The sequence below is a fragment of the Enhydra lutris genome, unplaced genomic scaffold, assembly GCF_002288905.1.
Source record: "Enhydra lutris kenyoni isolate GAN:26980312 unplaced genomic scaffold, ASM228890v2 scaffoldscaffold51, whole genome shotgun sequence".
Lineage (NCBI taxonomy): Eukaryota > Metazoa > Chordata > Mammalia > Carnivora > Mustelidae > Enhydra > Enhydra lutris.
The window spans coordinates 13,795,274-13,808,142 of NW_019154135.1; the positions used below are offsets into that span (position 1 = coordinate 13,795,274).

General features: G+C 62.5%; 2 protein-coding genes across 2 annotated transcripts in view; both read left to right on the forward strand.

Annotated features, from left to right (window-relative positions):
* Nucleotides 1-3,448, forward strand: part of LOC111157022 (glucokinase) — a 30,775-nt gene extending 27,327 nt beyond the window's left edge. The window contains exons 7-10 of the mRNA XM_022518222.1: nucleotides 1,147-1,330; nucleotides 2,168-2,323; nucleotides 2,754-2,987; nucleotides 3,156-3,448. Of these exons, the coding sequence (XP_022373930.1) occupies nucleotides 1,147-1,330; nucleotides 2,168-2,323; nucleotides 2,754-2,987; nucleotides 3,156-3,300 (719 nt within the window). The 3' untranslated portion in view covers nucleotides 3,301-3,448. The remainder of the gene's footprint in view (nucleotides 1-1,146; nucleotides 1,331-2,167; nucleotides 2,324-2,753; nucleotides 2,988-3,155) is intronic.
* A 2,823-nt stretch (nucleotides 3,449-6,271) lies between these two features.
* Nucleotides 6,272-8,254, forward strand: LOC111157023 (myosin regulatory light chain 2, atrial isoform). Its single transcript, XM_022518223.1, has 7 exons — nucleotides 6,272-6,277; nucleotides 6,514-6,627; nucleotides 6,821-6,896; nucleotides 7,213-7,317; nucleotides 7,649-7,727; nucleotides 7,842-7,890; nucleotides 8,077-8,254. Exons 1-7 carry the CDS (start codon nucleotides 6,275-6,277, stop codon nucleotides 8,176-8,178), a joined length of 528 nt encoding a protein of 175 aa, XP_022373931.1. The 5' UTR covers nucleotides 6,272-6,274; the 3' UTR covers nucleotides 8,179-8,254.
* Nucleotides 8,255-12,869: the final 4,615 nt, after the last annotated feature.

Here is a 12,869-nt window from a genome sequence, read left to right on the forward strand (position 1 = left end):
GAAGTGAAGGCCAGGAATGGAGCGGCACCCGCCCCTGCAGGCCTCAGCTCTTCCCAGGAGCTCTTGAGGGTCCGGAGTGGGCACTGAGCGCGGCTACCGTCTGGTCAGTCATGCCCGGGCGTGCAGCTGCTGACTCCGGGCTCTGGCTCCCTGGAAAGTCAGTGGCGAAGTCATTTGCCCCGCGGGGCCCCCAAGAGCTGGCCCTCACACCCGTCTCCCACGGCACCCACTGGCCTCGCGCCGTCCTCCTCTCACTGCTCACATCTCCTCGTTCCATGTTCGACTTTCCGACGGAAAGCCGTCTCCGAGTCCACCTCCTAAATGTGAGTGGCAAGAGCCCGCTTCCCGGCGGTCCCCTTCAGAGCTGCCCGGGGTAGCTGTCGGGCCGCAGCTCCCCGAGACACCCTGCCTTGGTGTGTGGGCTCTGCTGCCCCTGCCTCGGGCACAGCCCGACCGGAGCAGGGATGGCCGAGGCTGGCCTGGGCTCACCTGTGCCCTGCACTCACTCTGCTCAGTGCTTAGAAACAGGATAATAACCAAGATCCCAAAAATGGGCGAATGCCCATCAAAGTCTGGATTTCTGGGGTTTTCACACACACACACACACGTGCGCGCACACACACACGTGCGCGCGCGCACACACACACACACACCCCAAAAAAAGTGGACGGCCGGGCATCCCTGGACCCGCGGTGTGCAACGGACTCTGTCAATTCCAATGCCCCCCAAAACAGGGCCCAGGACAGAAGCTCAAGCACATGCATGTGAAGGGCCAAGAAACAAGGCTGCTGCGTAACCGAGATAAAACCATGCACATCTGTAGTTGGCAAAGCACCTCGCCCCGTTTTGCTCTGTCCTCCCAAGCACCCGGGTAATAAGGTGTTACCGTCCCCTACTGGGGACGAGGAACAGCCCAGAGGGATGTGCTCATTGATGGGGAGGTCACACAGCAACTGAACCGCCTTCCCACTCTGCCAGGCCAGGCAGTGGTGGGTGTGACAGCAGGGAAGCCGGGAAGCCAGGGCCATAGAGGGCTCTGCGGGGCTGCAGGTGGAGAGAGTCGGGAGAGGTGGGCGCCCAGGACTGCACCTGCTCCCCCTGCTCCCCCACCCCTCACCCCTGCGGCCTGGCCCGCGGCCCCCACAGGCACAGGCTGTAACGCCTGCTACATGGAGGAGATGCAGAACGTGGAGCTCGTGGAAGGGGACGAGGGCCGCATGTGCGTCAACACTGAGTGGGGCGCCTTCGGGGACTCCGGGGAGCTGGACGAGTTCCTGCTGGAGTATGACCGTGTGGTGGACGAGAACTCCCTGAACCCCGGCCAGCAGCTGTAAGGACCACCGGCGCGGCTCCCCCTCCCGCCTGGCTCAGGCAGGCAGATAACGGGCTTGTTTCTAAACGGCTCTGGGGAAAAGCAAACGACAAACCTTTCTCAAGAACTGGTGCCTCCCCCTCGCGCTAGGCGCCCCTGTGAACCCGGCACAGGGAAGTTTGGTCCCCAGAAAGAGGGTCTGTGGGTCGATGGGCTGGGATCACAGGTCAGGTGGCCCAGCCGGTGACCACTGTGGAGGGAGGCTCTGACACCCCCAGTCAGTGCTCACAGCGTTCAGCCCAGAGCTCCCAGGAGTAGACACGTGTCCCCGGTCACGGCTCCGTGAAATGCTGCGGGCTGGTCTGAATGGTTTGAGAACCAGCCCTGGGAAGCTCCTCCGGTCCCGCGAGCCTAAGGAGCCGTGTAGCCGCTCAAGCCTTCGTGCGCTCTGGCCACTCCGCTGAGCCGGTGGGATTCCGAGCGCGTAGAGACAAAGACGCAGGGCATGCTTCTGCCCCCTCGGCGGACTCCAGGAGCCCAGGGCCCCAGCAGGCACCAGCGCCTCTGAGCCTGAGCTCCCCGCTCCGGGCGGGTCAAGGAGAACAGCACCCACCGCGCGGCGGTGGGAGGATGGCGTGGGTTGGGCGCGGGGCCCCGGGAGGAAGGCCGCAGCCTGGACCGCCGCCCCGCAATAGGGCAGGGTTGGTCCCGAGGCCCCGGAGCGCTTCCTAACCCTGAGTCCTGCTTGACATAAACGAGAGTGGGCGCGCACCAGGTCTGGAAGCGGGGTGTCCCAGTGCCCTACCTGGCCTCCTCGGGGCTGCGCGTGGGGTGACCCGGCCGCCCTCCGTGCAGGTACGAGAAGCTCATCGGCGGCAAGTACATGGGCGAGCTGGTGCGGCTTGTGCTGCTCAAACTCGTGGACGAAAACCTGCTTTTCCGCGGGGAGGCCTCGGAACAGCTGCGCACGCGCGGCGCCTTCGAGACCCGCTTCGTGTCGCAGGTGGAGAGGTGCGCTGGGCGCGCAGGGCTAGGGGCAGCGCCGAGGCGTGGGCGGGGCCGAGGCGTGGGCGAGGCCCCGGGATCCCGGCGAGGGTCCGGGGCTGCTCGTGGCCCGCAGGGGAGCACGTACGTACCCGGGCCCAGGGCACAGCCCACGCATCCCCTCGGTGGCTCCCCACCGCCGTGGAGATCGTCCCACTTCCTCCACGCGCCAGCCCCGAGGCGCGCCAGGGTCGCCCACGTTAGAGCGGAGGGCCTGGGCTTCGAGCGAGGCACAGTGACCGGTAACTGGGGTCCTCGGCGGAATCGGACCCGCTCCCGTGCGGAGTGTGAGCCCCGCCTTCGCCTGGGTGAGGTGGGCAGGGGGAGGGGAGGAGGCCGCCGCCATCGGGGTCGGGGTCGAGAGACCCTCCAGCGACACCCCCCCACCCCCCCGCAGTGACTCTGGGGACCGCAAGCAGATCTACAACATCCTGAGCACGCTGGGGCTGCGGCCCACGGCCACCGACTGTGACATCGTGCGCCGTGCCTGCGAGAGCGTGTCCACGCGTGCCGCGCACATGTGCGCCGCGGGGCTGGCGGGCGTCATCAACCGCATGCGCGAGAGCCGCAGCGAGGACGTGATGCGCATCACCGTGGGCGTGGACGGCTCGGTGTACAAGCTGCACCCCAGGTGAGCCCCCGCGGTCGGTCCGCGGCCCCGCATGCGCCTCGGGCGGAAGGCGAGTGGAACCCCCAGGGTTGTCCCCGGGCCCCCTGGGCTTACTGCTCCGGCTGCTGCGGGGGCGGGGCGGGGGTCTGCGTGCAGGGGGAGGAACGGCAGCCCTGCTTCCCCTGCCAGCTTCAAGGAGAGGTTCCATGCCAGCGTGCGCCGGCTGACGCCCAGCTGCGAGATTACCTTCATCGAGTCGGAGGAGGGCAGTGGCCGGGGCGCGGCCCTGATCTCCGCGGTGGCCTGCAAGAAGGCCTGCATGCTGGGCCAGTGACCGCGGAGGCCACCAGGCAAGGAGGAGGCAGTGGCTCGCTGGACCTGGGCCCCAGGGGATGTGCTCCCCACAGATGCCCCCACCCTCGCCCAGGAAAGAGGTCTCTCTTTGTGAGGACCGGGGACGCCTCCCATCCCCACTGCCTCCCCAAAAGATGGGGAAAGGCCCACGGGGGATTTCGGGGCCCCCCCGGGAGGCCTCTTGTCTCAGAGGCAGTTGGTGGGACAGCCCCTGGCCCTAACTGGGTTTTGGGCTGAGGTGAGCAGGCATGGAGACCCCACAAAGTCCTTCACCTGCGTGACGGAAATCAAAGACCAGGAGGAGAGTCACTCACTCAAGACTTGTCTGCATGTCCACACTGCGTCCTCCTGGAGCCTTCAGCCTGACCCAGCCTCGCCCGGGGCCTGCTCTGGACGCCCCCTCTCCTGCCTGGGAACTCAACCCACTGGGGAGGCAGCTGACCTGGCCAGATCTAGAGTGGGGCTCCACAGGGGGCCAGAGGCTGCCGGCACCCAGGCCTGGCTGTTTTTATGCCTGCTGGGGACCGGGAAATGGGAGAGGACCAGCTCCACCCTGGAGGCTGCTTGTACCCCGAGGCCTGGAGATGGTGGCCTTGCTGCTCTCCTGCCACCATCCATGAGTGGTTTGTGGCTCTGGGATGGACCCTTCCAGGTGGTGCAGGACACAGAGCCCCTATAGCCCCTGTGTGCCCAGAGGGACCCCTCTCCCCTCTCACCCCCGAGCAGGCCTGGGAGCACCTCTGTGATGGGGTCCTGGGCTCCCACAGGGCTGACGGGGAAAGAGAGGTCAGCACTCCGCACGCAAGGGGCCACCCAGGCTTCTCTTTTCTCACCAGACCTCTGTGCGCCACACCAAGCTCCCACACCCAACCTGTGACTGTGTGGCTTTTTTAATTAAACGTTTTAAAAGTTTAGAACATGGCGTTGACCAGTGTCCTTTGATCTTTGGGCATAAGGGCAGGGGGACAATATGGAAACATGGTCACATGTGCACAGATGTTCCACAAGCCTCGGTGTCTGGAAATTCACCATGCCCTCCAGCCAGCTGTGCTGGGGAATGTGAAGGGACACACTGGGCTGTGGGAACAGAGGTGGCCTCAGCGGGAGGGTGGTTGGACACACCAGCTTGGCCTGGCCGTCTGCGGGATGTGCGTGGGGACCCACAGGCTCTAATTGCCTCTGGGAGCGCCTGGGAAGGAGTTGGGGGCCCGGGTGCTGCTCTGGGAGGTGGGACAGGGCTGGTCTCCGCCGGGGCCCCCTGGAGCCACTTGGGTTGTGACAGTGATGGGAGGAGAGGAGGGTGATTGCCGAGGTCCTTCCAGGGGCTCCTGGGCGACGTGCCTGCTCTGAGTTAGCTGGGCCAGGCCTGGCGCCCTCTCTCAGCTATGCCCCGTTAACCTGTCACGTTGTGGGGTTAGACCATACGCGCTCTGCGATGAGAGGAACCACAGACCCGCAATGACTGTTTGATTCGGAGCTCACCCCAGAGCCGTGGCTTTGAGACGTTCTCTGGTTTTTCCGGGTGTCCTGTGGGGGACCAGGGCAGATCGTCTTAGGTCTCCTGAATCTCGGTTATGCACTGGGATGTCGCACAAGGGTCCGGTTACTGCACAGCAGTCCTTCGGTCTCGGCATCCGTGTTGGACCCTGTGTCGATGTAAGCTACTTCTCTTTTTTTTTTTTTTTTAAGATTTTATTTATTTATTTGACAGAGAGAGATCACAAGTAGACAGAGAGGCAGGCAGAGAGAGGGAGGGAAGCAGGCTCCCCGCTGAGCAGAGAGCCCGATGTGGGACTCGATCCCAGGACCCTGAGATCATGACCTGAGCTAAAGGCAGCGGATTAAACCACTGAGCCACCCAGGCGCCCCCGAAGTAAGCTACTTCTTAAGCTCTTTTCCCTGCCGTTCGGAGGCTGCTCTTGATTTTTTAAGTTCCCTTTGAGAATAGGTTATATATTTTACGGATTTCATTTCCGGAGAGAGAAGGAGGTATCGTCAAACTCTTTTTGTTGCACAAAAGAGGCCTGGGGTCCCATGGACCACCCAAGCGCCTGCTCTACCAGCTGGCCTCTGCACTGTCCCCCCCCCCAGGGGCAGGGCGCAGTTGCAAAGAGCCCAGTTCCAGGGGAGGGAGGACAGCCAGTGGGCCCTCTCCTCTGCTCCGGGTTCCAGAGGGCAGCCAGGGGCCCGTGACGTCTGTTTTAGAAGGTCCCCAGCCCCCAGCCCTTTTCGGGGCCCTAAAGGAGCAGGCAGGCCTGCAGCAGAGTGGGATGAGCCCGGGACCTGCATGGAGCCTCACATGAAGGACTCAAGACCACTTTCTTGGGGGTCCAAGGGGATGCTTGGGGCGCAGGTCGTGCACCGTGTTCCAAACATGCCTCGCACACAGATTCATTTGGGGTCACAGCCAGCTCAGGGCTGCCTTCTGTCCTCCGTCAGAGGGACCAGAGGCCAGGGCCCCCGTCCACCCAAATTCCGGGAATCCCTGGGGGTCTCAGGCCAGAGACCATCCTCAGAAATACCCATTGCCCTTCCCAAGCCCAGTAGAGGCCTCAGGCCAGTCCTCCGCACGCTGTCCTCTTGGATGGGGCAGGTTCTAGACTGGACCTGCAGGAGGGACAGTCAGGTGGGGGTAATACGGGAGACTTCTCATTCGGAGCGATACCTCATTCAGCACCCAGAGCGGCGGAAAGCTGTGAGCCTGTGAGCTCTGCCCTTGGGAGCCGTTGCTGCTGGATGGGTGGATGTCTGGATTTTAGACATCAGGGGGCCCGAAGGTCACCAGGAACGTGGCTGGAATCTGCCTGGGGCCCTGTCTTCCCCCAGCTCAGGCAGGGCTGCCAAGTTTGGGCTTGTCCTCTCTTCCTGTCCTTATTTGGCGCTCCAGGTGATAAGACTGAAATGTAAAAGGGGCTGCGGGCCCCTTGTAGCAATTCGGCTGCCACGGAGAGAGGATGGTGAGTGCCGGGGGGTAGCCAGAGGCCAGCAGGCTCCCAGGTGTTGTCCAGTAGGCTGGGGGAAGAGAGCTGGTGACGTCTCTCCTCGCGATGGGCCTGGAGAGGGGGTCTCCAGAGGTGGGAAGAGGAGCCGGGCCTAGGAGTGCTCTCCCAGGAGTGCTCGGGAGGTGTGCGTGGGAAGGGAGGAGTATTTGGGGAGCCGGGGAAAGGGCCTCTCCCCACCTACAGTGTTGCAGGCCAGCAGGAAGGCGGGGACCCGGGGCAAGGCCGCAGCCACCAAGCAGGCCCAGCGAGGCTCTTCCAATGTGTTCTCCATGTTTGAGCAAGCCCAGATCCAGGAGTTCAAGGAAGTGAGTGCCCCCACCCCAGCGGCCTGGGACCGGTCCTGACACCCACCCTGCCTCTACCCCCTCTTCTCGGTACTCAGTACTCAGTCGTCCCGGCCCCTCCCGGTCCGTCCACCCTCCAGGACCCCTCCCCACCTCCGGCCTTCCCCGGGGTGGGGGCTGTTCCCTCTGAAGGACGGTGCTCTCCACCGCCCAGGCCTTCAGCTGCATCGACCAGAACCGTGACGGCATCATCTGTAAGTCAGACCTTCGGGAGACCTACTCCCAGCTCGGTGAGTGCTTTCACCTTCCCCTGCTGGCAGAGGAGGGGGTGGCTGCTCACACCAGGGGAGCGGCTCCGGCTCAGGGGGCTGGTGGGAGCCCCACTGAGAAAGCACAGGCCCCCTGGCCAGGCAGCGCCTGCCTCCCTCCTTCCCTGCTCCCACCTCTCTCCCCCTCAGTCCGCTAGCACACACCTCCCCTGCACTGGCCACAGCTCCCCATTGCTTCACGCTTCTCCCCGGTCTGTGGCAGGGAAGGAGGGGGGCCGGCCTGGGCAGGCGGGGAGCCTGGCCGGCCCGTGTCCATCCCGTGCCCCGCTGCCGCCAGGGAAGGTGAGCGTTCCGGAAGAGGAGCTGGACGCCATGCTGCAGGAGGGGAAGGGCCCCATCAACTTCACCGTCTTCCTCACACTCTTTGGGGAGAAGCTGAACGGTCAGCCCCGGGGGGGGGGTTGGGTCTCCCGGCCTGGAAGCCACCTGAGCCCCTCCCGAGCCCCACCCAGGCCTCGACTGGACTCTCCTTGGCCCAGGCCCACCCAGGGCCCATGGAGCTCTCCCCTGCCTCCCCGACCCGTGGGCACTGGTCACCCCGACCCAAGTCCCAAATCCTGGTCTCCTGGCCAGGCTGCCCCAAGGGGAGGTGGCCCTAGCCTCTCCTCTCCTGGGACGGGACAGGCCTCTTGCACCCCGGGGGGCCTCCTGGGTGGGGGCTGGGAGGCCAGGGGCACCAGTGCTCACCTGCTCCCCCCCGCCTGGGCTCCCAGGGACAGACCCCGAGGAAGCCATCCTGAGCGCTTTCCGCATGTTCGACCCCAATGGCAAGGGTGTGGTGAACAAGGATGAGTAAGTGTGTGAGAAGGGGCACAGAATCTGCAGGGGGCCCCGGGGGAGGGCGGCCACCTGGGCCGTGGGAGCCTTCATAGCCCCCCGACCAGGCCAGACTTTGGCTCTCCCCAGGTTCAAGCAGCTTCTCCTGACCCAGGCAGACAAGTTCTCTCTGACTGAGGTGAGGATTCTGGTTCCTTCGAGGCCCTCCCCTCCCCTTCACAGGGCTCTTAGCCGCAAGGCACTGGGCTGGGAGTCAGTGGGGAGGGTCTGGGGTCACAGGTCTCCCTCGGGTCACGGGTCACCCCTGCTGGCCACCGCAGGCCCCCCAGCCAGTCTGCCTCTGACCACACACCCCCCCCCCCAGGTGGAGCAGATGTTCGCCCTGACGCCCATGGACATGGCAGGGGACATCGACTACAAGTCTCTGTGCTACATCATCACCCACGGGGACGAGAAGGAGGAGTGAGCTCGACGCAGCTGCGACTCGGGGCCAGCCCTTAGGGACACCACAATAAATGCTGTTTTCCAATCACACCTGCAGTAGTGGCCTGTCTGGGATGGATGGGGTGGGGGCCAGCAGGGGGAGTGGAGGGACTCAGCCACTTGGCGGCTCAGCTCGGGCCACCCCAGACTGCTCCGCAATGGTGGGCCAGCGTGTGCCCACTTTATGGGTGAGGATACATCTAGGAGACGGACTGCGGGGCTTTGAATGGCCTCCACCAGGCCCGCACCAGCCACATGCAGGCCCTGCGCTCCGCATCCATTCTGCTAAGGGCCCCACTGGTGGGCCTCCCTGCACCCATGTGTGTGTGTGTGTGTGTGTGTGTGCGCGCGCGCGTGTGTGCACACACGTGCATGCTGGGCCCCATGTGGAAGACGCAGGAACCCATCCAAAAACACAAAGTTACTTCATTTTGGAAATGCAAGCAAGGTACACACCAGAGCATGCAGACTTGCACGCTTCCAAAGGAGAGAGGAAAAGCCCGCATGCTTGTGTCTGTCGGTGGCGGAGGGTGTGGGGGTGTGGTAAAGGCTGGAGAGAGGGAGAGCCTTTCTCTGGAAAGGACTGTTGGTGTCCCCCCCCCCTCCCCCCCGTCATCTGCAGAAACCAGGGTGTGGAGGGGACTTGGCTTATCTCAGGAACTGCAGGGCAGCAGGAGGGGAGGAGGGAGAGAGGCAGTCCCTTGCGCAAAGGCGGACCTCCCCTCCCCCAGCCTGGCTGCAGCCCCCGAGCTGGGAGGTGGGAAGAGCTGGGAAGCGGAACACTTTCCTTCCCTGGAGACAAGCAAGAGGAAAACCATTTTCACCTGGAGAGGTGTTCGGTCTTTGTTTTTATCTGGGACTTGACGATTTTAATTACAACGCTGAGACTTGAAATTCAAAGTTCTAGCACTTTCTCATGCTGACTCATGATCATGAAAGTCCTGGAGCTGCCGGAGCAGGGATGGGGTGGGGGGTAGGGGGGCAGGGACACAACCAGGCCAGCTTATGAGCCTCCATTCGCACCTGAGTTCTGCTTGTTCAACGAACTGATTTCAGAAAGTCAGGCATAATTTAAGCCTCTGCAGAGAAACGTGAGACCCAGTGGACCGCTCGCAGGCGTCTTCCATGCAGAGCAGAACTGCTGGTTCTGTGGGGCTTCTGTGACCTCCTCGTCGTCTTTAAGTCGTAGGTGACCAACAAGGCCACAGGTTCCCATCCCTAGACCTGCGACCACTTTGGTCTCCCCCTTCTCCGCAGAGGAAGCCAGCTTTGCACCTGTGTGGAGAGCAGCCTCCTTCCAGCATCCCTGAACGGGTCCCTTGACCCTGAACACACGGGTCTGAACTACAGAGGGCCACTTACGTGCTGACTTCGTCCCGATAAATACGAGACAGCACTACATTCCCTCCTCGTTATGGTGTTCTTGATGCTCTATTTTCCTGGGCTTCCTTTACGGCAAGAACGCTGGGCATGACACACATAACACAGAATGTGCAGAAACTGACCGCTCGTTATTGGTCCCCTCGGAACTAATGAGTACATAAAATCTGGGTTGTTGTTGTTGTTTTTTAAGATTTTATTATTTGAAAGAGGGGGAGTGACAGGCAGAGGGAGAAGCAGGCTCCCCACTGAGCAGGAACGCCCCCCTCCATGCGAGTCTCCAGCCCAGGAGCCCAGGATCATGACCGGAGCAGATGGCAGCTGCTTCACTCCGAGCCCCTCAGGTGCCCTGAGTACCTAAAACCTGTGACAGGTGTTCACTGCATATCTGTATGCAGGTCACAATTCTGCTTTCCAAAGTTTTCTTTTCCCACTCCTGCTGTAGTTATCTGGTAAGGTTAACCCTTTCTGCACCCAAACTGCCTGTATTAACTAGTTTGGAGCAAACTGAGAGCCGAGGGTTCATGTGTGGGGGGCCAACGAAAGAGAGAAGCAGACAAGGGGAACAGGCCGGGACCGGAGAGAGGCCCGGAGTGCCCGGGATGGTAGCCACTGGCCACCGTGCCTATGGAGCCCTCGAAATGCACCGTAAGTTGAGATAGGACGATGTCCTGAAGATGTCATGCAAAAAAGAATGGAAAATATCTCATTGAGGATTTGCACATGGTTCCACGTTGAAAGGACACGCTTTCCAGGGTTGGGCTGAAAACAAGCATCACTGAAACCAGTGACTCCTGTTTCTCCTTCCTCCCTGCCGTGGGGGTGCCGTGTGTGGCCCTCATTTCTGGCTCCTGTCCCTTCTCCACTGGACGTGCCGTTAGCTGTATGGCCAGCCTGCCGACTCCGGGGCGCCCAGAGGCTAACCCAGGAAACAGGCCAGGCCAGGGCTCTCTGCAAACCCAGCCACCCGAAGCCCGTTCGGCAGGCTTACATCTGCGTGTTCTGCCAAAGCGAGGGAAGGTTTTGTGTCCAGAGCAGAGGCCATACGATCCTGCTCACAGAGGGCCAGGCCTGGGAGTGCGGCCTTGTTGGACACACACCCGAGGGGCCAAGCTCGGGGACTCGGGGTCCCTCGCCACCTGTGCCTCCAAGGGAAACCTTGTTGAGGTGGCATCCAAATCACCCTGACTTCCCGTTCTCCTGTGAGCCCCGGAAGCCTCGCTGCTGTAAGGACCACCGCCCCCGACCCCTGCCCTCCTCCGCCAGGGGCTCACACTCAGGGGCTGCAAGTGAACCACCACCCCATCTTCCCCAGTGCCCTGCAGGCCTAGATGCAGAGGCTGACGTCCCCAGAAGCTGCCCAGACCCCAGAGAGAGAGAGACACCCCCCCCCAAGCACTTTTGTTCAGGGAGACCCCGGAGGCTGTGGGCCTTGGAGTCCCTCACCTGGGCTCTGAGCAGTGGCCGGCAGGGACCCCTGTAAAGGCAAATGCACATTAAAACTAAGACAAAGTTAATACTCCCTGGTCCGAAAAAGGACACAGATTCTCTCCTCCCGTTTCTTAGCGCATTCTCCTTAGAAAGCTCGTCTTTCCCTGTTTTTGCGTCCATCCATCAGACGGCTAGAGAAGCCTCTGGGCAGCTGTGGAGCCCGGTTAGGGCCCCGAGGAGCCAGAAGCCTCTTCTCCAAGGTTTCCCAGTTTCCTGCCTCACGCACCGGGACTCCAGCAAGCCCACCTCTGGCCTGAAAGGGGGGGGGGGCAACTGTGGCTTGCGTCCGGACAAAGGCAATTAGCAAACCCAGCTCCCTGGAAACACCGCAGATGGGCCCGTCTGGGTGAGAACAGGCAGGATTCCCTATCCCTGGGATCTCTTAGCAGTGGTCAATGACGAGCACTGAGCTGTGGTTTAATACTTACCCAGTGACTTTTGCCGAGAAGTTCTCTGCGTTGGTGGACACTGTTTCCAGCCTCCAGAGCTGCAGGCTTGCTGGAGGGCTGGCCGGGGGGGCTCTGGATTTTACCCAGAGACCCCCTCAACCCCCTGCCCAGGCCCGGGCCCTGTCCCTGCGCCCCAGAGCTGGTGAGCGGGGGCTGTGGCCCACACGGTCCTGCTGCAGCATTCACACCAGGGTGGAGCTCGGGACAGGGCGTGAGGAGTCGGCGTAAGCAGCGACCGCAGGTGGCGGGGGCTATTCTGAGGCACCACATGCTCGAGCACTTGTCCACCGCCACACAGAGCCAGGCCGGTGTGGGCGCCCGTCTCCGGGAGCATTCGCAGGCCCATCCGCCGCCAGGTCTCCAGGGGTTGAAAATGAAGACATCCGAATGACACAGCACTTGACGGCACCCAGCGCGCCCTCCCAGCCTCCTCGTGGGAGGGCGGCCCAGAGCAGGTCCCCATGACACTCGTTCTAGTTCAGGGCCAGAGGGCTCGGCCGTGGGGAAGGGCCGCTGCGACACTTGATTTCACGTTGCTGACCAGAGGCACTGATGGAGGGACGTGTGGGTGCACCAGTGCCCCAGACGGTCTTGGGGTCCTGTCTGCTCAGAGGACCTGACCATTTCGGAGCACAAAAGGGCAGAGAGGCAAGGCCAGAGACAAAGACGCCGGTCTCAGGTGGTATGTCCCCCGGAAGCCACAGGTCGTGTGCGCACACCACCCGAGGGAAGTCACAGGGTAGTTACCGGGTCCGGCTGGTCAAGCTTCTGTGTTGCTGCTGCGATCAGAAGGCCCGGCCTGTGTCTACACCCGGGAACCCCGGCTGGCTGGGGGCTTGTCGGCCTCAAGCAGCCTGCTGGTTCTGCCCGCATGCCTGAGAAGCAGAGGCCACCTCACTGAGATGAAGCCCGGGATACAAGCTCACATGAGGGAGAGGCATGGCTCTCCGCCTTCCAGCTGGACACAGACCTCAGTCCCGTGGCCACGTCCACATTTAGGCGAGAAGAGCTGGGGATCGCCTAGACGCTGTGGGAAATGAGGAACTGTTGTTGCTTAAGTTGGAAAGCCATGGGGCGGCTTCTCCCATTCGTTCTGACCTTCCATTATAGGAGTTGAGGCCGGCTCCCACCGGTCACCACTCATAGACCCCCCAGGGCAGCGTGAGTTGTGATTAGGGACTCCAGGGATGAGGGCCTCTAACGGAGGGCCCAGGCGAGAGGGACCTGAGCCGGAAGGTGCTAGAACAGTCCCGATGGCAGCTGGGGTCGTGGCATCTGAGCCTCTGCCTGGCCTCTGGCCTCCCTGGATTCAGGTCCCAACCCAGGCGTCCCTTCCCCGGAAAGCCACCTCCTG

Coding starts and splice junctions, on each gene's coding strand:
- LOC111157023 (XM_022518223.1), top strand. Junction 7,318..7,648: donor CTTTGGGGAGAAGCTGAACG/GTCAGCCCCGGG, acceptor CTGGGCTCCCAG/GGACAGACCCCGAGGAAGCC. Junction 7,728..7,841: donor GGTGTGGTGAACAAGGATGA/GTAAGTGTGTGA, acceptor GGCTCTCCCCAG/GTTCAAGCAGCTTCTCCTGA.